Source organism: Antechinus flavipes, chromosome 5 (genome assembly GCF_016432865.1).
Source record: "Antechinus flavipes isolate AdamAnt ecotype Samford, QLD, Australia chromosome 5, AdamAnt_v2, whole genome shotgun sequence".
Taxonomy (NCBI): Eukaryota; Metazoa; Chordata; class Mammalia; order Dasyuromorphia; family Dasyuridae; genus Antechinus; species Antechinus flavipes.
The window spans coordinates 210,986,855-211,013,527 of record NC_067402.1 but is presented as its reverse complement, the minus strand read 5'-3'; the positions used below and the strand labels follow the sequence as shown (position 1 = coordinate 211,013,527).

Sequence of the window (26,673 nt, the reverse complement as noted above, 5' to 3'; positions counted from 1 at the left end):
ATATGCCAAAAGTTTTGTAACCTCATTGAATGCAAATCAGTTTGGAGTTTCTGGAATATTTTAATTAATAATAATAGCCAACATTTATATAGCGCTTACTATGTACCTGGGAATCTGCTAAGCACTTTACAATTCCAATATTTTCTATATACTCTTAGCAAACTGCTCCCTGTAGGTTCTCAAAAGCTTATACACTCATTCAACAATGGAATCAATGATTAAATGTTTCTGGAACTTCTCTTTTGAATTTGCCCTTCACTAGTGAAGTACATTTTTTCTGAATACCACAATCACATTTTCCTCAACTAAGGTTGGCTAGATTTAAAAAAATAAATAAATAAATGAAAATTAAAGGGAGCAGCTAGGTGGTGCAGTGGATAAAGCAGCCCTTTAGTCAGGAGGACCTGAGTTCAAATCTAACCTCATACACTTAACACTTCCTAGCTGTATGACCTTGGGCAAGTCACTTAACCCCATGCCTCAGCCAAAAAAAAAAAAAAAATTTAAAAGCGCCCATAAAGCCAAATCTGATGACAATATGAAAGTGATTAAACTAGGTATTTGTTGGTCCAAAACAACTTATGAATACTAATAAGATAACATTAAGAATTGGATTTTATTGCTATAGGAAACTAATAGATCAAGAAACTTTCTCACATGTAAAATGGAGATAATAGAAACTGAAACTGAAAAGTCAAAAACACCTTATTCAGAAACACATAGCTACTTTAAAATGCCTTAGCATTATATTAAAATTTTGTTTTTACTTCCTAGACTGTGAAAAGATCTTAGGGCCACTAAGGGTTGCCAGACTATACTTTGAGACTTACTAATGTACACTATAACATCAATATTGTGAACAACAAAAAAATTAATTCCTAAATGAATTCTTCTTCTGGATCAAAGTAATGATTAACCATGTTTCCAGGTAATTATAAAGCATATTGCCCATCTCATGACAATGAATTGTTGGGCTAACAAGTTTTGTAGATGACAGGATTTTGTCAACCTGAACTAACAAGAAGGCTGCCAATACAGCAAAAATTATGTTCTTTAGTTCAGGCTAGGATATACATCTGAGATTCCACACAACACCAAGTACTGAGGAGCCCAAAAAAGGGATGATGTGGAGTTCTTATAATGTATTTGAGCAGAGAGAAAAAAGCTGCAGGTACAAAGGGGTTGTTGCGACATCCCAAGGTTTCACAAGGTAGGTTGTTCTGCATACCACCTAAAAACTCCGTAGAGAAAGCTTGAGAATTCCAGAGGTTGTTTAAGATATTTATGAAATAGCCACAGGCTATTTCAATAATACCAGAGCCTTGGGCAATTTATGGATCTGAGATTAAGTCAACTGCATTCTACAGATCTGACAAGGTTTATATAATACAAAGGCTCTGTCTTTCCTCCTTCCTTTCTTTACGATTTAAGAATTAATTCTGCCTTTCCTTCCCTTTTTTATACGAGTTCTTTCATTCCTTCTTTCTTGTGGTACAAAGTTCTTTCACTCTTTCTTCCTTAAAATACAAGGATTCTTTTTGTTTCCTTATTATATGAAGATGTCTTTTTTTTCCCCCTTTCTTATCATACAAGGTTTTATCTTTTGCTCCTTTCTTATGACACTTTAAAATACAAGTTACGTGTTGCCTTTCCTTCATTTTACAAAGATTTTTTTTTTTCCTATGTTGATATCGGTCTTCCTTTCTTATGATCCGGGCTGATTCAAGGTCTATCTTTTTTACTTTTTCATTAAAGGATCTCTTTCTCTTTCTAATGATTTTATTGGGTTTTCTTTTTTTTCCTTTCTTTTTCAGCAAGTTGAAAGATGTTTTTTTTTGTTTGTTTGTTTTTAATGCTTGCTCACTGAAAATGTCTTAAAAATACAAAAGCCAAAAGCCAGAGAGCCCGAGGGTTGAATAAGAGCACCAGTAACGCGCTGCCGGATCATGCGCACGTGGGCGCAGCCTCCCACCGAGCAGAAAGGGAGTCGGCCGCTCGGTTTCCCCGGCCCGGGGAGCGGGGCGCTCGCCGTGCCCTCCGACCCGAAGCGGGATCTCCGCCTCCCGGAATGGGGATTGGGTGAGGGGGAGTAGGGTGGTGTCCGCACGCTGCTCTGCAGGTTGGCTCCGGGGAGCCGCGGCTGCCGCGGCGGCGGCCATGGCATCCTGAGGCGGAATGCGGCTCACGCGGAAGCGCTTGGCCTCGGCGCTCGTGGCCGCATACTGCCTCTTCTCGCTCTATGCCGCCTACAGCGTCTTCTTCGGCAATCGCCGAAGCCGCCGAGGCGCCGCAGGCTCCCCGCGAGGCCCTAAGGACGGAACGGCCATAGGAAAGGGACGGCGCGGCAGCCGCGGAGGTAACGAGCTCACCCCTCCCCCTTCACTCTCCTTCCCTCCCTCTATGTCCCCTCCTCCTTCCCTACTAGAGGAGCCCGGTGGGGGTGGGGGCGGCGGCGAGGAGGGAGGGCAGCCGCTAGGCGGCGAAGACTAATTCCAGACAAACTCCGCCCCCTGCCCCATGCCAGGCCAACCCGGCGTCCTCGTGGGAAAGAGGCTTCACCCGGCTTCTCTGGCCACGCTCCCTCCGCCCTGTCCCAAGAACCCCGGGGTGCCTCATGAGCACGACCCCGAGTTGGGGGCGGGAAGACTCGAATTCAAGTCCCGCCTGAGACCTTTCCTGATCCTGTGACCCCTACCTACCTGCCTCAGTTCCCCCAACTTTAAATTTCGATCATAATACCCTGCACGATGCACTTCAGCCCCTTGTGTATGTTTCCCTAATTGTGTGAAGACCTAATGAGGTGGGCAACTAGATAGCGAAGTGGATCGAGTACCGAAAGTCAAGAGGACCGGAGTTCAAATTCGGCCTCAGCCGCTTAACACTTGCTGTGTGACCTCACCAAAAAAAAAAAAAAAAAATCCATATGATAATACTTGTTAAAAAATGTCTAGAGAAATTCAGAAATGTGATTTGAAAATTGTTCCTGTTGTGGGATCCTAGAATTTAGATGGATTTGTGAGAAGAGAAAGTCTTTGGAAATTGTTTTCCCTCATTTTACAGATGAGGAAATTTGAGACCCTGAAAAGTTAAATGTCATATCTAAGGTGACCCTAGTGTTAAATTAAGTGGCACAGTCAGGTTTTAAATTATGACTAAGCTAGGTATTACCTCTATAAGAAGACACCCATTTCTGCTACAACCTAATGAGATTTCAGGAAAGATCACTTTATATTTTATAATTACATAATTTATATATTATATGTAAAATTACATATTTATATATAATTTTTAGTTTTATAAATGCATACATTATATATATGAATGTTTTATAACTCATCATATTAAGATATATCAAGTAAGGAACATATTTTTTCCCTTTGGACTCTAAATATTCAGTATTTTACACCAACGTTTGAAATAGATTTGCTCCAGCTTTGACAGTCTGGATGAAATAGTTATACAATTGAATAAATGTTACACTTTTGGAGAGGAAATCTGTATTACTTCACATTTTCATTCTCAAGTTCTTTTGAAACTCAGAAATGTTTCAAATAATGAACTAACTACTACCTTTAAATTTTTACATTGGGCACATTACAGTAGATCAATTTTTTTTCATTATTTCCACAATAAACTACTAAATTTTTGGTGAAAAAGGTACATCTAACATTTAAATTATTTGAAGAAAGCTACATCTGGATTAGTGAGAATTATGCCTTAAAATTATGTCCTGTCTTCTACATTAAAATATCCCCTTAGATATATACATTTTAAAGTTCTTTATATCTCCTGGTAATCTTTCATAAAGAATTCCTGAAAGTGTTTCTGATACCATATTAACTTGCTTTTCAATGCTATAACTTTTTAAAACACAGAACTCTCTTCTTTGACAAATGAAGAATGGAATCCCTGGGAACCAGATGATCAAATTAAGCAGTTTGATTTACAACACAGATATGAAACTATTCCTCAGCTGTTTAAAAAAAAGCCACCTGAGATAGAAAATATAGACCTCAAGGTACAGATCTGGGGAAAGGCTGCCATTGGTGAGTTACTATATAAAATTGAAGTAAAATGTATCATAAAATAATGTTTCTTGTAAACATTATATATTAAGTTGGCATTTTAATGCATCTTATTTTCATCTATTACTGATTACTAAGCTTTTAAAAGCATATATTATATTTTACTGAAAGTATTCTAAAAAAATTCTTGTTATTCTGATTATCAATATCAACAAATGGATATTTCCGTATGCACAGAAAAATCATTAAAAGGATTGGACATGGTTCACAAATCACTTATTATTATATCCAGTATATATATATATATTTATACCAAGTTAAGCATGTTTATTGCAATGTTGTCTTACTTGTCTATATCACCTTCTAAAGGCCTTCAGTTCTCGTCTGTGTATTTTTAAAACTGACACAATGACCTTCTTTTTTTTTTTATTACTATGGCTATTTCCCTTACCTGAGTTACCACCCCCCAAAAAAACAATAATGACAACAATAATCTCGTGGAAATAAGCATAAAGAAACAAAACAAATTCATATATTGCTCATGTCAGAAAATGTTTATCTCCATCCGAACCTTGACTCCCCCAACTCTCTGTCAGATGATTTCAGATGGTACCTAAGTCTTTCAAAGATGTTTTTCTTTACAAATAGTGTAGTAATTTTATAAACTGGGGAGGTTTGGGAAGTTACTCAAATTCTTTTTCAAAATTATCTTGCCATTTTTCAACTTAACAGAAATATGCATGTATTTGTGTATACATAAAAGGTAATCAGTGTTTTCCCTATTTTGCTCTTTAATAATATAATAAAACTAGTGTGCGTAGTATTTTAGCATAGTAGATAGACAGTTAGCCTTCAAGATATGAAGACTTTGGTCCAAACCCACTTCTGATTTTTACCAGCAGGACTCTGGCAAAGCAAATGCACTTTCAGTGCCTTAGGCAAATTGTTGTAGATATTAGGAGAGGGAGTTTCTTACACTGATGAAATCATGTATTAACTTCCCCCCCCCAAAAAAAAAAAAATTTATAGTATAGTTTTAGGCAGAAAAATTAGTAGAGGTACTGTATAGCATTATTACATTCAACTTAATTGTATTAACAAGTAATTATTGAATGATCAATATGATATATTAGAAGGTAGTGTATTTTAGAAAAGTACTGATTTTTAATCAGAAGACGTAAATTATAATTTCAGTTCTATTTGGCCCATGGTGAATTTAATCCTTCTATACTTATCCACTTCATTGTTATGAAAAAAAGTGTTTTCTTTTGTTTTGTTTTTCCTTTCTGACTATAACCTTCTTTAGGGCCAGAATCAACTTTTATATTTCTTCTCTTCCAGTATACTTACGTATACAGTAAGCAATAATATTTGTTGATTGAATCTATCTTTTTCTGCACATACTAAGCATTGTGAGCAACACAGAAATAAAACACTTGGTCTTTACTCTCATAACACAGTTAAATTGGGAAAACTGGACTTAGAATACATAAAACAATATTGAACACCAAAAAGACACTATAAAATTAAGTATTGATTAAATGCTGTAAGAAATTCAAAGAGAGGAAGATAAATTTGGATAGCTAGCATGCCAAGAAAGATAATCATGTTTTGGGTAAGTCTTGAAATGTGCTTAAGATTTGTATAGAAGAAAGAAAATCTGAGAATATTATTACAGGTGAGGGTAAAGATATGGAAATGTTCCTTTTTTTTTTTAATTGCTATGTTTTGTTTGTATATCACTTGACTTTTCTGATTCATCTTTTCCTCCACCCAAAGAGTCATCTTTTATAATGAAAAACTTAAAAGAGGGCTAAAAGGTTATCAAAACTTACATGTTGTAAAAAGTTTGACATTATAGGCAGTGGTCCAAACCCAAGAAGATATGAGATAACTTAAAGTGAAGAATACTTGAGCAAAAACATGGAAGCTTTTGTTTTTTTCTTTTTTTAATTGTGTTGACATATTTTAATTTTACAACTCTTAAATTTCCCAACATATCTTTCCTCTCCCTTCTGGAGAATCATCTTTTATAATAAAAAAAAAAAAAAAAAAAAAAAAAAAAGGAGAAAAGATTTGAAACTAAGTAGCATATTGAAAAAATTTGGCATATGCAGTATTCTATAGTCTAGTTTTCCATCTCTACAAAAAACCAGTTGTGACTTTACCGCATTCAGAACCAAGAAGTAGCTTGTCATCTCTTCTTGAACTAATTTTGTTTATGGAACTCTACTAAAAGTTTTATTATTTTGATCTTTTTATCATTAATTTTGTTATATTCATTGTACTTAATGTTTTCCTAGTTCTGCTTATTTCACTTTGCATTAGTTCATGTAAGTGTGCCCTTGATTCTCTGTATCAATCTTTCTTTCACACACAGTAATGTTCCATTACATTCGTGTGCCACAATTTTAGTTATTGCCCGGTTGATGGTCTTTGTTTCTAGTTCTTTGCTACTACAAAATGTGCTAATACTATACATATTTTGAAGTATTCGAGACCTTTATTTTTGTCACTGCCTTTTCAGAGAAGTCTGTGGTTTCCGGTGGCTATGGACATTTTAACCATGCTCTTCATATAATTCCAGATTAGGAAGCACATTTTCTTAAAGGTTACTAGGGATTTTCCAACTTGTAAATATAATGTTCTTCTCAGTCTCAAAGTTATCTCCATGGTCTTACCCATTATAAAATCTTGCATGATTTTAACATATGCAACATCTTCCAAGAAGAGAACCTTTAAGGCTCTGTATTTTTATTCTACTAGACCAAAGATTGATTGATTGTTTTTTTTTTTAATCAACAAGAGACATTTTTGCTTATATTCACATCAGTAAATATATTTGGAGTTGTTAAAATTGAATGCAATGTGATCTTCTTTTCCTTAACCTGTTTTCTATTTCAGTACTTACTTGCTTGAATCTTTAGATGATCTGCATTTATACATTGATGTCTGAAATTACTTTTTTGTCTATAACCATTTCTATCTCTGTTAAAGTATAAGCTGTGTTAAAGTATAGACAATTTCTTTTCCAGTCTCCCAGATCAATCAACAGATATTAAGAATCTACTATGTATCAGGCATTATTCTAACCTCTGAGCATACAAAAACAAAAATTTCACTGACCTTTTAGAGTCTATATTCTTTGGAAGGAAACAATATCCTTGTATATAAGTAAATACCAATTAAATAAATTATTTCAAAAGGAAAATCATAGCATTTAGGTTAGAGGGTCAGGAAAAGATTCAAGTAGGAAGTTACCCTTGAATTGAGCTTTCAAAAAAGCCATGAATTCCAAAAAGGAGAATTTAAGATGTACATTTCAGAAAGGGAAGCTGTCAGCAGAAGTACAGAACCAAGGATTAGAAGGAATAGCAAGGCTACTAGTTTGACTTGACCATAGATTTTGTCAAGAGTAACAAGTATAAAAAGATAGACAGGAACCAGATTGTAAGAGACTTTAAATACCAAACAGAGGAGATTACATTTTATCTTAGAGGCAGTAGGAAAGCAAGGAATCATTTCCTAAGAAGATTAAATTCAGACTTGTGCTTAAAGAATATCGGTTTAGCAGTTCTCTGAAGTATATACATGTGGATTATTTCCCCTTGTCTGACCTTCATTGTTATTATATGTGGCACTCTATGTCCCATCTTCACATTTTAGTGCTATCTCCAGTGTTGGAGATGCAGTCCATGTCTCTCATACCTCATTGCATAGAATTCTCTCTTTTGAAATGCAGTTCCAGTACCACCATGAAGCCTTTTTTTATTTCCTCAATTGCTAATGCTCCCTCTCCCAAATAACCTTGCACTTAACTACTTTGTATTTATTTGTATTCATTCTTGTAATATTTATTCTCAATATAGCTATATATCAGCTCATTATTTATTCTACTAGAATGTAGGATTCTAGAGCAAATTTTGAATTCTCTTGAATTAAGCAAGAGAGAATGATTTAAAGATTTATGCAATGCTCACTTTTAGATGTTAAAACTTGTGATCCAACCAAATATTCATGGGCTACTATAGATGAAATCTTACTTATGTTTGTATATACTTGGGTATATTTTAATAATGACTAATATTGATATTATATGGTATTTAACAAGATTGCCTAGATTTTTCCTTTCATTCTCCCCCCCCCATAAAAAGGAAAAAGACAAAAAAAGATCAAAGAAAAAATAATTCAATAAATCCAATCAATAAATAGTTTGGTTTTTTTTAAAGGAAAGAAAGAAAAAAAAGAAAATTGACATTGTGTGTCCAACCTGGTGAACCCACCTTCTTCCCCATCACCACCTCCACAAAAAAAGGAGAACAGTAAAGACAGTATTCTAATCCATAAAACAATAGTTAGAATATCAGTAATGTTAAAATATTGATAGGTTTATTTTTAGCATGGAGCTTATTTTAAGCAGTTATTAATTGGTATATTAATTCATACAATTAAATTAGAGAAAATTAATAAAGAAAGAGAAATGTTTTTCTAGCTAATTGAAATAAGTAGTTTCCTACATTATACAGGACTGTATTGTAAATATACACATATGTATACATACACATATATACATACATATATACACATATATAATTTTAATTTTAATTTTTTGATTACCAGGTCTTTATCTGTGGCAGCATATTTTTGAAGGTCTACTTGAACCTGCTGATGTTACTGCTCAGTGGAGAGAAGGAAACTTAAGAGCAGGAAGAACATATTTCCGGTACCAATTGTGCAACCTTTTAATTTTTTAATTGTGTGATAGCAGATCCTAAACTTTTTCCACTTCTGACCCCTTTCCATCCAAAATAGATATTCAAATCAAACATTTGCTGATAAAAAATCATAATTTCATGACCCCAGCATTCAGATACAAGACTCTATATGGAGTCCCAAACCACAATTTAAGAAGCTGGGTGCTATAGCAACATTTACTTTCTAAGCAGGAACAGAATTGGTCAGAAAGAAATATATTTACTTAAATTAATTTTGATTCAATATACTTACTGGAAAGAATAGAGAAATAAACATCTCAGATAACAAATTAAAGTTTAAAATAGTGTCTTTGGACATTTTGTCAAGAAATTTTGGAACACCAATTATTTTTAATTATCAGTCAGCTTTAACAAGAAGACAGAATTACATTAAAATAAATCCAAAAGCATTTTGCATGTTTCCTGATTGCATATGCCTATTGCATTTTAAAAATGGATCTTGACCATGTAAAGAGATCGAGCTTTAGTTTTTATAATGTTGAATCTTTGCAGATTCTTAGAGAGTAGAGGTATAAGGAAGATATCTTTTTAATTGATTGACATAGGTGCTTTGGGGATTAATCTAAACCAAATCATTATGAAGGTTGTTACTGACATTCTGAGATCTGACTTGTTACAACATTGCTTTATACATGAACTTTATTAAATGGTTTAAGAAGCTTGGAACATGAATTATGGTACTCAGAGGGAACCATATTATTCCTTTATAGTCAGTAAAACTAATATTCTCATTTTGTTTTTTTTTTTAAGTTTTAGTTTTATATATGCTTATCCTTAATTTTATAGGGATTTTGTTTTATTCATGAAAGATTTTAAAATAGAAATCTATAACTCTTTACTTAAAAGAATTAGCAAAAATTGTATTATTTGGGAAAATATGAGCCAAAGATCCTATTTTTGTTAAGTTTCTATTTCTTCCTCACCAATATAAAGAAATAATTAAATACTTAATGTCACTTGAGTTTTTATTGCCAGTTAAATTCTTTATTGTATATTTTTGTATTCCTAAAAGATAATTTTTTCCATGTGGATCTTTTCAAAGTAATCTCACTTTAAAAGCATCAAATTTTTATTAAATTTGATGACAAGATAGCTATAAAGTTTTAGCTTTTCTAGGTGTTGTATTCACCTTATTGTCTGCATTGTCATGCTCTTGATGCATAGTGATTTTGCAGTGCATGAAAACCCACAGGATTTTTTAAACTGAATGAATTTCTGTCCATTTCTTCCACATCATGTAGTTTTTTAAACTGATTTTTTAATCTAAAGTAGGTCTTTTAATTTACTTTAATTAGCATTAATCTTCTTAGTGATAGTTTATCATTTTAGTCTCTCAGAATCTTTTTTTTCTTTTAAATTCCAAGTCTTTAATTCAGAATATTAATTTTCTTGCTTGGTTTTGAGTCACCTGAAGATTTGATAATCATCCATTTATTCTTATAAATTTGAATATGTGCTCATCAAATAGGAATTTTTTCTAGCATTCCATATAGACTCTTAAAATTTGAGGCACTCATATTTTAGTACTGTCAAAGAATTGAACAAAGTGGACTCTCATAAGACAGTATTGCTCTCCGGAGGCATGTTTGAAGAGAAAGAGAATCTTTCTTTCCACGTGGTATTTAAAAGAATCTTTCTATAAAAGGCTTTTTCTCTGGTGAGTTTGGAGATACAGGAGGGACCGTTTGTTCTAAAAGTTTGTTTTTTTTGTTTGTTTTTTTTTGGTAGAGAAGGAAAAACAGAATTTAATGAATTACAAAATTACACAAAGATGGCAGACTGGCAATAAGAATATCATTCCCTTGACAAAGTGCTTAGAATACAGGAAAAATCAAAAGCAAAGTAGTTATCTTATGCTAGATAATACAATGGATCGAGAACTAGACCTGGACTCAGAAAGACCTGAATTAAAATCCAGCGTTAGCTTTTATTTATTCATTATTATTTTTTTTTCTTATCAAGGGGAAAAAAAAAAATCTGACCTGCATAATAGGTTTTTTTCTTTTTTTTTCTTTTTTAATTTTTATTTAATAATTACTTTATATTGACAGAATCCATGCCAGGGTAATTTTTTTACAACATTATCCCTTGCACTCGTTTCTGTTCCGATTTTTCCCCTCCCTCCCTCCACCCCCTCCCCTAGATGGCAAGCAGTTTTATATATGTTAGATATGTTGCAGTATATCCTAGATACAATATATGTTTGCAGAACCGAACAGTTCTCTTGTTGCACAGGGAGAATTAGATTCAGAAGGTATAAATAACCCAGGAAGAAAAACAAAAATGCAGATAGTTCACATTCGTTTCCCAGTGTTCTTTCTTTGGGTGTAGCTGCTTCTGTCCGTCATTTATCAATTGAAGCTCAGTTAGGTCTCTTTGTCAAAGAAATCCACTTCCATCAAAATATGTCCTCATACAATATCGTTGTCGAAGTGTATAATGATCTCCTGGTTCTGCTCATTTCACTTAGCATCAGTTCATGTAAGTCTCGCCAGTCCTCTCTGTATTCATCCTGCTGGTCATTTCTTACAGAACAATAATATTCCATAACATTCATATACCACAATTTACCCAGCCATTCTCCAATTGATGGGCATCCATTCATTTTCCAGTTTCTACCCACTACAAACAGGGCTGCTACAAACATTTTGGCACATACAGGTCCCTTTCCCTTCTTTAGTATTTCTTTGGGATATAAGCCCAATAGAAACACTGCTGGATCAAAGGGTATGCACAATTTGATAACTTTTTGGGCATAATTCCAGATTGCTCTCCAGAATGGTTGGATTCATTCACAACTCCACCAACAATGCATTAGTGTCCCAGTTTTCCCGCATCCCCTCCAACATTCATCATTATTTTTTCCTGTCATCTTAGCCAATCTGACAGGTGTGTAGTGGTATCTCAGAGTTGTCTTAATTTGCATTTCTCTGATCAATAATGATTTGGAACACTCTTTCATATGAGTGGTAATAGTTTCAATTTCATCCTCTGAAAATTGTCTGTTCATATCCTTTGACCCTTTATCAATTGGAGAATGGCTTGATTTCTTATAAATTTGGGTCAGTTCTCTATATATTTTGGAAATGAGGCCTTTATCAGAACCTTTAACTGTGAAGATGTTTTCCCAGTTTGTTGCTTCCCTTCTGATCTTGTTTGTATTAGTTTTATTTGTACAAAGGCTTTTTAATTTGATGTAATCAAAATTTTCTATTTTGTGATCAGTAATGGTCTCTAGTTCATCTTTGGTCACAAATTTCTTTCTCCTCCACAAGTCTGAGAGATAAACTATCCTATGTTCCTCTAATTTATTTATAATCTCATTCTTTATGCCTAGGTCATGGACCCATTTTGATCTTATCTTGGTATATGGTGTTAAGTGTGGGTTCATGTGTTCTAAAAGTTTGAAGCAAAAGAGCTTTAATGGATAGTCCTTCCAGAAGAACTTTGCATAGGTTTGCTTTCCTATGATCTAAGGGTCACCCTCTGAAACACTTCATCCCCCTCCTTGGCTTCTGTGTTCATTAATGAAAGTAGAATCACACAAAAGAAGCAGAAGATACCAAGGAGAAGTCTTTTAGACTTTGTGCTTAAATATGAGCTCTTTATCCAATAACCTATAAATTGACATACATTCAGAAGGACTAACACGTTAATATGGACATTCAGTTCAGTCCAATTAAGTTAACATGGAGTGTTGGGTCCATCCAGCAGACCCAACCTGGGCTTAGAGTTAAGCTTATAAGAAAGGCACGGGTCAGACAGGATGCAAGTGAGCATTCCACTTAGTTGTTGGAAGGACAAGACTTTTATAGAGCAAATCCACAATAGTGTATAAACAGCTGTGGAAGTTATGTTCCTTGTTCTTTCTGACTAAACATATCCTTTTAGTCAATTTCTTGTTTTTCTCAGTCATGAGGTCTGCACACACATCAAACTCAGGTCATGGAGAGTGATGAATGAGCATGTTTTCCTAGGTACAGGCTTCCCTGAAGTTCTAGCCTGGATTAGGGTTCACATTCCGCCCCTGCCCTCTACAATGTAGGAAATAGCTACTTTTTGCCAGGCATTTTTTGAGATGCTTTCTTCTCATTCCAATCCATAGCACCAGCTGGGCCCTGAATGTCCCATAGACATCTCAAATTCATAATTTATTTTCTTTGCCTCAAAACCCACATCTCTCCCTCACATCTTAATTTCTGATTACAGCACTACTGCCTCTTCACTTACCAATGTCCACAATCTTGGGGACATCCTTGACTCTCCCTCTCTCTCATCTCCCTCTTGCTCTGGGGCCATCTTTAGGCAGCGTGACCTGTAACTTGACATTGGACTTCAGTAGCTCAGAAGAAAGAGGAATGAATGCTGGGGCCTTTGTGCAACCCTGCCTCTCTTATAGACAGTTTATTTGCAAATCATAACATCAGCTTTCTTTTTTTTTTTTATTAATAACTTTTTATTGATAGAACCCATGCCAGGGTAATTTTTTACAGCATTATCCCTTGCATTCATTTCTGTTCCGATTTTTCCCCTCCTCCCTCCACCCCCTCCCCCAGATGGCAAGCAGTCCTTTACATGTTGAATAGGTTACAGTATATCCTAGATAGAATATATGTGTGCAGAACCGAACAGTTTTCTTGTTGCACAGGGAGAATTGAATTCAGAAGATATAAATAACCCGGGAAGAAAAACAAAAATGCAAGCAGTTTATATTCATTTCCCAGTGTTCTTTCTTTGGGTGTAACATCAGCTTTCTAAAGGACAAACAACTACCTCAGCTCTCTTGCCCTATCCAATTAATTGTCTTGTGATATCAATTTAACCCCCACATCTCTTTCATATGTCCCTTTCTTTCCATTCAGATAGTCATGCTCTAATTTATATTTTAATTGTTTGTCACCTTGAACCATTGAAATACTCTAATTGTCTCCTTACTTGAGGTTTCCTTCCTACTTCCAACTCATATTCCACAGAGGTATCACATAGTTTTATTTTCGTAAACCACGGTTGCATCTGACATATTTTTCTTTTTTTTACTATAGCTTTTTATTTACAAGATATATGCATGGGCAATTTTTCAGCATTGACAATTGCAAAACCTTTTGTTCCAATTTTTCCTTCTCCCCCAGATGGCAGGTTGTCATGTCATATTTTTCATAAAGCTCTACTGCCTCTATTTTTCCTCCAGTTTAAAAACAGATTCTCTGGCATTTAAAGCCTTTCAAAATACTGCTCTAACTTACCTATCCAGGCTTATTACACATTATTTTCCTTGCATCTGACAGTTCAGCCAAATTAGCTTGCTTGCAAGACATCCCATTTCCCACAAGCTAGATATTCCTCATACACTCTTTCCTCATCTGTGCCTCTTAGAATCCTTATTTTCTTATATAGCAAAGTAACCAAGAAGTTTTATGGGACTTTCTTGTAACCTGTCCCAGAGCCTGGATACTGTTCTCTAGGACTTATACAAAATTGCTACCCAACCAATGGTCTATTGCTTACCTGCTAAAACTTTACTCCCTTTTTCTAGGGGGAAATGCTACCAAATTTGGAGGCCTTTAGAAGCCTATTAAGAAAACTACTCCCTTCTATGGGAATTCAATGAAAGCTCTCATTCAACTTTATTCAAGTCCACAAAACTATCACCAATTCTTCCAAAAGGTCCTTTTTTTTTTTTTTAAACGAAATAAGATCCCTTATTTGCAGAGTATCAAGAGAGAGCTTTATCTTCAAAGTTGGTTTTGTAGATAATCATTTCATATAAATTCTGAGTTTTGCTAGCATAAAATTATGTTTTATGTTCTAATGATTTTATTTTCTCTTTTTGTTTATGAATCCACCTCATTCGTTTTTTTTATTTTGTTCATTTGATTTTTCTCTCTAGCAATTAGCAAAATGTTTAATGATTTTTTCATCTTCTAAAAAATATCTTTTAGTTTGTATTATCGTTTTTATTGTCTTTTTCTTTTTTATTTTATTTACTGCTCCTTCAATCAGTCTTTCTCCTTTTGTGCTTAATCGGTCTCCTCAGGTTGAAAAAGGATCAGGATATTAATAGACTTTCTTGTTGTCTAATTGTTTCAGTCATGTTCAGTTCTTCATGACCCCTTTTGAGATTTTTGTGGCAAAAATACTGGAGTGGTTTGCCATTTTATAAATGGGGAAACTGAGATAAATAGGCTTAAGTGACTTGCCCAGGATCACACCGCTATTAAGTGTCTGAATCCAGATATGAAATCAAAAAGATGAATTTTTCTGATTTTAGGTCCTGCAATCTACTTTAATGCCACCTAACTGTCCTCTTAGTAGTATTTTTTTTACCACAAAAACTTATATTGTCCAAAAATTTTAAAATTATCTCTCTTCAATCTATTTTCTAGGTCAATTTTTCCAATTCATATTTTCTTCTTTTTTTTCCTTTTTTTTTTTTTACATTATTTAATTTTTTTTTCATTTCTCATGGAATCATTTGATTCCACTTGCCTGATTAGAATTTTTAAGAAATTATTATCTTCAATGTCCTTTCGTATCTCCTTTTACATTTGGCCAATTCTTTTTAAGGCATTCTTCTTTTCATTGGATTTTTGTGCCTCTTTTATCATTTGGCCTATTCTGTTTTTTAAGGTTTTATTTTCTTCAGTATTTTTTATGCCTCCTTTACCAAGCTGTTTCTTTTTTTATGATCTTCTTGCATCACTGTCATTTCTTTCCCCAACTTCTCCCCTATCTCTATTATTTGATTTTGAAAGTCCTTTTTGAGCTCTTCCAAGACTTCTTTAGGGGCCTAATTTTGTGTTTTGATTTTCCCTTTCACGAGGTTCTTTTTCTATTTGCTCATTTTTACAGCCTGTTTCTTCACTTATAACTCTGTGTTTAAGTAGGACTCTACACCCATGGGGAAGAGGGCATTACCCAAGCTTCAGATCTTTTTTGCTGCTGCTCTCAGAGCCAGTTCTGGGGATCTGTAAGTTTTCAATTCAAGGGTAGCATGATGTAAGGAAAGGTGTGGTCATTGCTCTTCTGATCTGTGCTCTGAACAGTTAGCAATCACAAGCTCTCCTTTTCACCCTGGAACTGTGATCAGGGTCCATCTTCTCTTGCTGCTACAAGCTTTAGTGTGCTAGTGCTCCTCCTCACCCTGGGATTACATCCTGGATCTATCTATGGGCAATATAGCAGAGTATTGCACCTAATGCCATCAAAGGGACCCTTGCAATCCCTTTCCCTCCTTTATGATTTCTTTGGGATATAAGCCCAGTAGAAACACTGTTGGATCAAAGTGTACACACATTTTGATAGCTCTTTGGGCATAGTTCCAAATTTAAGCAAATGTTTCTCTGACTGCCTTAGAATATATTTTCTAAAAGAACTGCACATTTTTTTTTGGGGGGGAGAGGGTAGGGGGGAGGATTTAAAATATAAACTGTTCTTATATTGGGCTTTTAGTTTATTTGCAGTTTATTAGGTCTTTTTCACATGAACTATTGTCTTTCAATGCCTTCTTCATCAAACACTTTGAAACATGATTTAAAACAAAATTTCATAGGGAACCATGTAATTAGATTTGGCTCATTATTCTAGTTTGTTGTGATCTTTTGGAATCCTTATTCTGCCATTCAGCTTATAAATAATGTTCCTTCCAGCCTCGTGTCATCTGCAAATTTAAAAAGCAAAAGATATAAAAAGTCATGTTTTTATTTTTTTTGTTTGTTTAAATTTCTTCCTTTTTTATACATGAAAAGGGGAATTCATGAAGGTAAAAGAAGTATTTGAGTGCATTGTGCACATCTTTTTGGACAAAGTGAGGTTTGTACTTCAATTTTCTAGCCATGGAGACCCAAAAACTAGAATAGAAAGAGCCTAGAGCCTAGGATTATTTAGAACTTTGGAATTAGAGCCCTAGAAGGGCTAGGCCAGGGTGTCAGGCCTGAGAAGTCAAGATGAATAGAAAGCAGGAACCAAACATGATGCATTGACCTAAAAAGTGGAAAGCTACCAGGGGCTAAAGCTGTGAAATTAACCTGTAGTCACATTTTACTTTTCTAATTCTTTCACATGAATTGATTTAAAATTTCCTTTGAGATCGGTCTTAATTATTTTCCTGTAGCTTAAAGTTTAATGATATTAAATAGTTTAGTGAATTAATTAGTTGTAGCTACAAAATGAATCACAATTTTACAAAAGTTTTGCAATTGCTGAATTGTAGATATTTTAGCCAAGAAACTGATTAGATGGCTGGTCTTTGGTTACTTTTCTGTGCAAATATGGCTGTGTAGTTATTCAGAGTATTTATATTGAAAAGTTCTTAGGACATTCTGATATTTATTATTTTTTTTAACTGCTGTTATTAAAAGTAACAGGCAGTATGGTATAATAGATAAGGGACTAGCCTTGAAGCCAGAAAGACTGAATTTAAGCTTACTTTTGATACATACTACCTGTGTGACCAGGGGTAAATAATTTTAATTTCTGCAGGTTCTAGATCTAGGTAACTGTCCAAGAATAAAAAAGTACAGAGATGATTCCAACCTGCATTGTAGAGAGAATTTTCCTGACTATAGAATCCCCTTTACTAATGAAGTTAATATAGCTCTAGTTTGTATCCCAAAGTAAGATATAACATTTTTTCTTAAATTATTTTTAAAAAGCTCTTTATGCTTTAGTATATGTAATTGTGAGTTTTTGTCTATTCTAGAAATGTCAACACTCAGGTTTTTTATTTTATAAATTTAAAAATTCCCTTTTTAAAGTTTCCATTTTGTTATTCAGGGTACATCCCAAGTTTAAATTAATTATAAACTTCTTAAATTCAGATTATGCAAGGACATTTTGGATAGCTGTATTTTCCTTTCCTATTTTCTGAAAATCAATATTGTACTAAGAACAAGAAAAAAAAAGTTTGAAACTTTCTGAATTTATGATAAATGTATTTGTGACACAAGTTCAATTTTGGCATAACCAAACTTAATGTTTGATACTATTTCTCTAAATTTCTACATCTCTATAAATTGTACCATCATTCCTTCAGTCATCTAAGTAGGATTGAAAAAATAAAGTTATATTTTACTATTCTCTTTTCCATAGTGAAGCTAATTAAAGTCTGCTCAGTTTTAAAGACTTTTCATAATCTTAATACATTTTCTCTCTATCCCACTTCATTTTCTTCCTCTTCTGTCCCCTCCTTTCTAATTAGATGAGTCTCTTTACTGATTCACATTCTTATTGTTCATTTTCCTTTTCCTAGAATATCCTCTCCAGTGTTCCCTGTCCTAGTCAATTCTCATTGATCTCCCACTTACTGGAATTGCACCACTTACAACGCAAACCATCACTTATGACTTAATTATATATTCTTGTTTCATATCTGTTGATTTTTTTCCTTTTACTAGATTGTACTCTCTGAATTCAGGAATCATACCTTTTGCAGTGGTGGTGTTGTTGTTTTAATCTGAATTTCATGAATACCAAAAAAAATAGTAGAACAGAAAAACAGAATTTTATGTAAAACAACATCACTGCAGTTTGCAGTGATAAATAAATTATAAAGTCATCTTGTTATTTTTAGAATTGTGCTAACTTTATTTATGTATGACTTGATTTATTCTTTTGGGGAGGAAACATTGTAAGTAGCCCTCTCTTTCTTGCCCCCATTTAGAAAAAGAAAAACAGTTCTTGTGTCAAATAAAACAAAACAAATATATCTTTGGTATGTTCGAGAATTTATACTTCATTCTCTACTTTAAGTTTATCACCCCTTTGTCAAGGTGTTGTTCCATTGTCGGCATGACTGATTATTAGATAGATCGAAATTCTTCAGTCTTTGAAAACTTTTTCTTAATAATATTGCTATGTAAATTGTTCTCCTGTTTCTACACACTTCACTCTTTATCATTTCATAAAGTCTTCCAAGGTTTTGCTGAAGTTGTTTCTCTTTGTTATTTTTTATTCCATATCCATGATTACAGTGTTAACCTACCTAATTGTAATAACAATTCAGAGCTCTTTTCATTCTTTCCTATACATAATTACATTAATTTCTAACTCTACATTTTTTTTTTACTGGAGCTATAAGTTAAAATTACTTTCCCCTTACAGTTTTACTGGAAACTTGTTATAAAAGAAATTCATTGTTGTGGCAGTTTTCTGTGATCTTTTGGAAAGAAATGTAGATTAAGTAATAGGACTTAATGCCTTCTGAAGGGAAGATCAGATGAGATAATAATTGTAAAACAATTATCACAGTGCCTGGCACAAAGTAAATGCTTTATAAATGTCGTCTATTATTATTATTTTTTTAAATGTTTCATTTATTACTTTCCGCACAGCCTCCCTTCTTCACATGCATCCACCTCTAGCAAACCAAAAATAGTCAGAGGTTGGTCATTTGAAGACTCTTATAGCAAATCCCCTCCTTCATATATGTTTTTTAAAGTTTTAATTTATTTTCACACACATTTATAATCTGTACTTGCTATTATCTCCCCTCCTGTCCATGGACAATAAAAATATATGAAAAATAAAACTTAATCATAAAAAGAAATAGTCCTGCCAAAACAAACTCTCATGTCGATCATCCCCCAAAACATAACCCCCTTCCCCTTTCTGTCTCTCTCCATTTTAAGTTCATTGTTTCTCTGGTAAGAAGTAAGTAGTGTGTTTCATCTTCAATCTTCTAGACTCATGGAGTAGTATATTAATCAAAATTCTAAAGTCTTTCAAAGTTTTTCTGTAATGATTTCTTTGGATAAAAGATTTTCCTTGTTCTGTTCATTTCCCTCTACATCATTTCACAGAGTTCTAATTAGTTTCCTCTGAAACTGTCTTTTTTCATCATTTCTTATGATGCAATAATATTACTACATTCATATATCATAATTTGGTCATTTCCCATTAGAAGGTACCTCCTTAGTTTCCCATTTCAGTCTTTGATAAAGAATTACTATAAATATTTTTGTACATGGAGGTCCTTTTCCTTTTTCTTTGATCTCTTTGGGATACAAATTTGTTCACAGCAGTATTGCAGTTCAGTCATTTTGAGGGCATAGGTTCAAATTACTTTCCAAAATAGCCAGACCAATTCACAGCTCTATTATCAGTGGCCTTGTGTGCTTGCTTTCCCATAGCTTTTCAAACAATTATCACTTTCCTCTATTTGCCATCTGATATTTGTGAAACAAAACCACAGTTACTTTTATTTATATTTCCCTAATTAATAACAATTTGAAACATTTTGACATAGAATTATTGGTAGCTTGGATTTAATGTACTTTTGAAGATATTTTGAACTGAAATTCAAACTTTTATAATTATTAAATTTTCTAGTTTTCTTATTAAAATTGACTGTTTACTTGTCAGGATCTTTTTGGATTCTGACTGTCATATAATATTTTAGCTATCTCTCCCCTTCTTTCTGTTTTTTAAATAAGTTTGACAACTGTTCCATCTATATGTTTATCTAAATCATTGATAATATGTCAAGCAGTAGAGACTCAAGCACAGCCCTAAGACTATATAAGAATCCCTCACTGGAACATCAGTTCAGCCAAACTTGTGGTCTTATTGTTATATGTTATATGTCTTTGCTCAGGCTATCCTCTATTTCTGGAATGCATTCCCTCTTTTTAGGATTTTTAGAATCCTTCATTTCCTTTGAAGCTCATCTTAAGTGCTTCCTCCTACATGAGACTCTTCCTGGTTTTTCTAGCTTCTGGTCTTCCCTATCTCCCTCCCACAAATAACTTATATTGATTTTATATGCATACATATGTATAAATGTCTCTCAAGTAGTATATCATCTCCTTGTTATCCCCAGTGCCTGATCCTTGGAAGGTGCTCAGGAACCATGCAGCCAAATGTGTTTATCTTTGCTTTTGACCATAACACCTCATATTCTGGGTGCTGTTTTTTCTTAGTCTGTGATTATTTGACAACACTCTGCAGCCATACCCTTTCATTTAAAATTTGGCTTCAAAACAACTGTACATAAACATGAACTATACAATTATAGGAAATGTTTCCATGAAGAATTGGGTAGAATTTTGACAAGATTTGAAGTAATAAATCTCTTAACATTTCCAGATGTCAAGTTCCTTTGTTCTAATATTACAGTTTCATCACTGGTCCAACCCTACTCCCAGGATACTTTTCAGTTGTGGATAACGTGGTGCTTGTTCTAAATGGAAGAGAAGATACAAAGATCTCTTTCGCCACACAGTGGTTACTCTATACAAAAACCTTAGTAGAGGCTCGGAAACTCCAGCATGTTGCTGTTGTCTTACTTGGAAATGAACAATGCAATAACAAATGGATTTATCCGTATCTAAAAAAAAATGGAGGCTTTGTGGAATTACTTTTTGTCATCTATGATAACCCCTGGATAAATGAAGAAGATGTTTTCCAATGGCCCTTAGGGGTAGCCACGTAAGTATAAAATATAATTACATTGTCTTTCAGATGAACACTTTAATTTTTATACCATTAAAAGGAAGATTATAGAATCAATTTTTAAACTTTTGTCCACAATCATTAGGGACAAGTAAAATGTATAGAAGCAAGACTTTGCAACTAAGAGAATGAATTCAGAGTTTTAAAAATTCTTTTTGGCAGAATATTTTGTTTGATGTTTGATTCCATGATCATGTTACTATCATGTTCAGAAATCCTTATTGGCTCCTTTATTGCCTATAGGATAAAGTGATAATTTATGAGTCTATACGTAATTACATATGTGATTGTTAATAACTCACGTTGGTACCATAGCAACCCAGCAACAAAAACCTATCCCTGGAGCAGGCCACCTGCTAAACTTCACATCCAGGAGAGGCTAAAAGAGAGGCAAGAGAATCATGAAAAAAGAGTCAATAGCATGTGAAATGATATACAAAAATTTATGAAGGAAAATAACTCCCTAAAAAATAGAATTAATCAAATAGAAAAGGAAGTACAAAAGCTTACTGAAGAATACAGTTCCTTAAAAATTAGAAATGAACAAGTGGAAACTAATGACTCTGAAACATCAAGATACAATGAAACAAAATTTTAAAAATATATATATTTTAATGTTAAATTTCTCATTGGCAAAACGACTGAACTAGAAAATAGATTCAGGAGAGATAATATAAGAATTTTGGGATTATGATTTTTAAAAAATCTACCTAGACAACATTTTTCAAAAAATTATTGAAGAAAACTGCATTGATATATTACAAACAGAGAGCAAAATAGAATTCTCCTTATAGATTAATCATATTATACTAGGCTTGTTAGATTTTTTTTTTAAGACATGATTTATTTCTGATTTATCCTAATACACAATAACATCATGAAACAGGTTTCTGTTATGTTTCATGGAGGAATGAAGAGTCAATCTGAAAATCATATGATTCTTATTGGTAGCAATTTTTAAAAATTAATTAGCAAAAAGACTTGGCAATATGGTAGAAAAAACAGTGCTCTGCAAATCTGGTTCTTCTTACTCTGTTTCTAGTTCTTTGACCTTGGGCAAATCACTTAACCTCTCTCATATTCAGTTTCTTCACCTGTAAATTGAAAGGGCTGCAGCAGTCATTCCCAACTTGTACAGTCTGAGCCACAAGCATCCACTATTTTTATTACAAATCTCTATCATCATTGTTTTTCTTTATTTAGCACCAACAAAATACTGAGTATGACAAGTAGAAGAAACAGAATGGCTTCTATTGACTGTATAATGTCAAATGTTTAATTAAATACTAGTATTTTTCAATGCCATTGTGATTAATAAACTACAAGTTAATTTAAAAGAATTCATAGCCACTTTTTATGATAATATACTTTTAATTACAGATACTATTATTGAATATTTATTTTACAGATTTTGTTTAACAGTTAATTTAATTTGCAGATATACTGTAAAATGTTGTAAAACTTAGAAAAACAAAAGTTTGGAAACTATTGCTCTAGGTACCTCCCAACCAGCCAACATGCTGGGATTATGCACAAGTCATCTTTGCAAAGCTTTGAATATTACTTACCAATAAATGTAGATTGGTAATGGGAAGAATAAAAAGGAAATACAGATTCACCTTAGATAAATAATCTTTCTTTCTAATATAAAGTGAAAGAAGTAGTTGTCATTAATATTCATCAACATGAGTAAATTGTTAAAAATGATTTGTTGACAGTTGGTTTGAAAGAAGTGACAATTGAGTTTCTTAATCTTTTGATCTACATTTCATTCCTCGTTATTGAAATGCAAAATATTATGCACTAATTTGTATGTTTATTTTTATAGATATAGGAATTTTCCTGTGGTGGAACCTAGCTGGTCGTTGTTGCATGATGAGAGACCGTTCTTGTGTAATTTCTTAGGAACAATTTATAAAAATTCATCTAGAGAGACACTAATGGACATTTTGAAACACGATAAAAACAATAAGTTGTGCTGGATTGCAACCAGAGAAGAGTAAGTTCTGTTTCATTTCTACATTCCATTGGTTTACCAAGATCAGACGGAAGACTTTTTTAACCTGGGGCATTCATGAAAGGTCCATAAGAAGTGTCCTGAACTCTCAGTATAGTTTACCTGTAGAAAGTACAGAAATGTCTAAAGTGATTGGGGGATCATACAAATATAAAGTAGAACTTTAAGGTGGGCAAAAGTTCCATTGGAGTGAACTTGGAATAATACTGACAGTCAAAGGCAAAACCATTTGCTAGAGTTTGCCTCAGTAGCATTTAATAGGTTATTTGACATCCTTGAAATGTAATGAATGCCAGGAAGATGTAGTATTTATCTCATTGGCATTCATTGTGCTGTTTCAGGATTCTGTAGCTGGCATTACATCAGTTTCAATACCTCCAACACCTTGTAATTGGAAAAAGAAGAATGGGAACCATTTGCAAGAAGAAAAAAAACTTAAAACGAAACTTTCTGATTGCTTCATTTAACACATCATAAAGTATCAAATAAATATTATCATAATAATTCCAGGAATTGTGGACCATCTCATTTTTTTTCCATGACATTCTATGAATAAATATTTTAAGGGGGGAAAACCCAGGACAGACTATCAATATCAATGTAGGATTCTCATTTGAAAATTTTTAGAATTTTTTTAAAGTTGTTTTTGGAGGAACTTGGAGTTGCATTATTTGAATCCCTTTATTTAAATACTTCAGTAAAGTTAGTCTAGAAAAATTTTATTATGTGCTTTTAATAGCCCTGCAGGAAATTTTAATTAAAATTATTTTAGTAGATTCTTTGTTCTAGACTATCAAAGTCTTTCCCAACAACTTTTAAAATAAATTTAGATAAGCAGCTGATTTCAAAAAAGCCTAGAAAGACTTACATGAACTGATATTGAGTGAAATGAACAGTGAAAAGAACATTGTACACAGTAACAAGATTATGTGATGATCAACTGTGATAGACTTGGTTCTTCTCAGCAATAAAGGGATTCTAAGTAATTCCAATAGACTTGGGATGGAAAAATGCCATTTGCGTCCAGAGAAAGAACTATGAAAACTGAATGTGACTTGAAACATTATATTTTCACCTTTTTTGTTTGGTTGGTTTTTCTTGTGTTTTTTTTTTTTTCCCCTTTTGATCAGATTTTTCTTGCACAACATAACAAATATGGAAACATGTTTAAAGGATTGCACATGTTGAATCTATATCAGATTTCTAGCTATCTTGGGGAGTGGCGAGATATGGGAGGCAGGGAGAAAAAATTTAGAACACGAAGTCTTACAAAAATAAATGTTGAATATATTCGATTACTTGCCATCTAGAGGAAGAAGTGAGGAGGAAGGGAGGGAGGAAAAAAATTGGAACACAAAGTTTTACAAAGGTGGAATGTTGAAAACTGTCTATGCATATGTTTTGAAAATAAATAGCTTTATATATATATGTATATAAAAAAGAAAATTAATGACCTTGGAACCATGTTTTTCCCAGCACAGACTGCTTCATTCTATACTCTCTAGCCCCACTATTCTTTCCATTTTCAGATTCTTATATATCATTTTAATATTTTCATGAAATAGATTTGGCACTGCAGTGTTTAGTTTATACACGAACTATTTGAACGGTCTATAATCATTCATTGTTAAAGACCTTGCTATTTAAAAAAATAGTTATAAATTTAAAAAAAGACAAATGTCGAAAATTATATGTGTATTTGGAAAAATAAAATACCATTTTAAAAAGTAAAATTTTTTTTATTTTAAAGCAGTCACGAGGGAAAAATAGAAAAAATATATTTAAATATTAGTCATAAAAGTTTTTAGGAAGTTTTTGGATAAAAAGATTGGTAATTGTAAAAACTTCAGCAGTAGTCTCAAAATTTTTCTTTTGTATTATAAATTTAAACATCAACAAATCTCAATGCTAATAGTTCTTTTTAGATGAGATTTTTATTTTCTGATGTTCTGAATATTAAAATATGATTTTTTTTGTCTGAAGAAAAAATTTAGTATAGAATGGGAATTCACATTTCTTTTTTTGTTTTCTAGGTGGAAGCCTGAAGAAACAGATGAAAGTTTGAAGAACTATCAAGATGCTTTACTTCAAAGTGATCTCACATTGTGTCCTGTAGGAGTAAACACTGAATGTTACCGTATTTATGAGGCTTGTTCCTATGGCTCTATTCCTGTTGTAGAAGATGTAATGACACCAGGAAGTTGTGGGAATGCATCCACCTCTCCTAGAACTCCACTGCAGCTTCTTAAGGCAATGGGAGCCCCCTTCATCTTCATTAAAGACTGGAAACAACTTCCTGCTATTTTAGAAAAAGAGAAAAATATGAGCTTACAGGAAAAGGTTGAAAGGAGAAAAACACTACTTGCGTGGTATCAGCACTTCAAAGCACAACTCAAACTGAAATTCATTAAAATTTTAGAACGCTCCTTTTTGATGAGTGATAAAAAAGTTTAGTTGTTAATTTGAACTCAGAGTTCAAAGATGATTGAAAATGTACTTTTCAAAACTTTTAGTGTATTATGTGTTTTTAAGAAAAAATGTGTTTTATGATTACAGTTATTAGACTATTGAGCATTGGAATACTGAACTTCTCTGTGTGTAGCTCAGTCATCATGCCTTCAAACAAGAAGTAGAATTAAATATTTTCTTCAGAATGCTAACCCATCTCACCTTTTTTGCCCACTTTATAAAATTCTAAGGCATTATCCTTGGGCTTACCCTGATAGGGTTTTTGGTAGATACATATATGTAAGACACATATTCATGCACACACACACAGACGAAAAAATATATATATTCACAAGACACATTTATGTATATGTATATATATATATAAATATAAAGAGTGTATATTAATTCATATAGTTCACTTTTCCTGTGTTGAGACAGAAAAAAGAATTAATTTTTTTCTTAAAAATTTTAACTTCTCACCCTATTTGCTCATTTACTAAAATTCTGTAGTTCTTATCCTTAAGACTACTCTTTTTGTCCTTTTGAATAGATGTATAAATGTATATTGATTTATGTACCTCCATCTTCCTGTCCTTAAACAGGGAGTGGAATTAAAATTTTTCTAAACTCTTATCATATTATATGCCCATTTTCTAAAATCCTATGGTTCTTATACAAAGGCTACCCTGTATGGTACAAGTAAAGACCTGTATGCCTTTTTGTGCAGATCAAATGTATTTATTAACTTGCATTATTTATAAGTAATTGTGTATTTTGTCAGCAACCACCATGCAGAGTCCCACAAGGGCTACTGTCTTAAGATCAAACTGGTCAGATGACTGACTATAAAAGATAATGTGGCTATGTAGGCAAGGCATGGGTCCACCCAAGGATCTGGTGTCAGAGATAGTCAAAGGAAAAAGAGGATCAAGTTTGGGATTAGAAACAAAGTTCTGAT

At 33.2% G+C, this 26,673-nt stretch overlaps 1 protein-coding gene across 1 annotated transcript; it reads left to right on the top strand.

Moving 5' to 3' along the window:
• The first annotated feature begins 2,071 nt into the window (after positions 1 to 2,071).
• RXYLT1 (ribitol xylosyltransferase 1) lies at positions 2,072 to 26,448 on the top strand. Its single transcript, XM_052000720.1, has 6 exons — positions 2,072 to 2,356; positions 3,876 to 4,046; positions 8,646 to 8,748; positions 20,912 to 21,223; positions 23,076 to 23,246; positions 25,298 to 26,448. Exons 1-6 carry the CDS (start codon positions 2,176 to 2,178, stop codon positions 25,716 to 25,718), a joined length of 1,359 nt encoding a protein of 452 aa, XP_051856680.1. The 5' UTR covers positions 2,072 to 2,175; the 3' UTR covers positions 25,719 to 26,448.
• Positions 26,449 to 26,673: the final 225 nt, after the last annotated feature.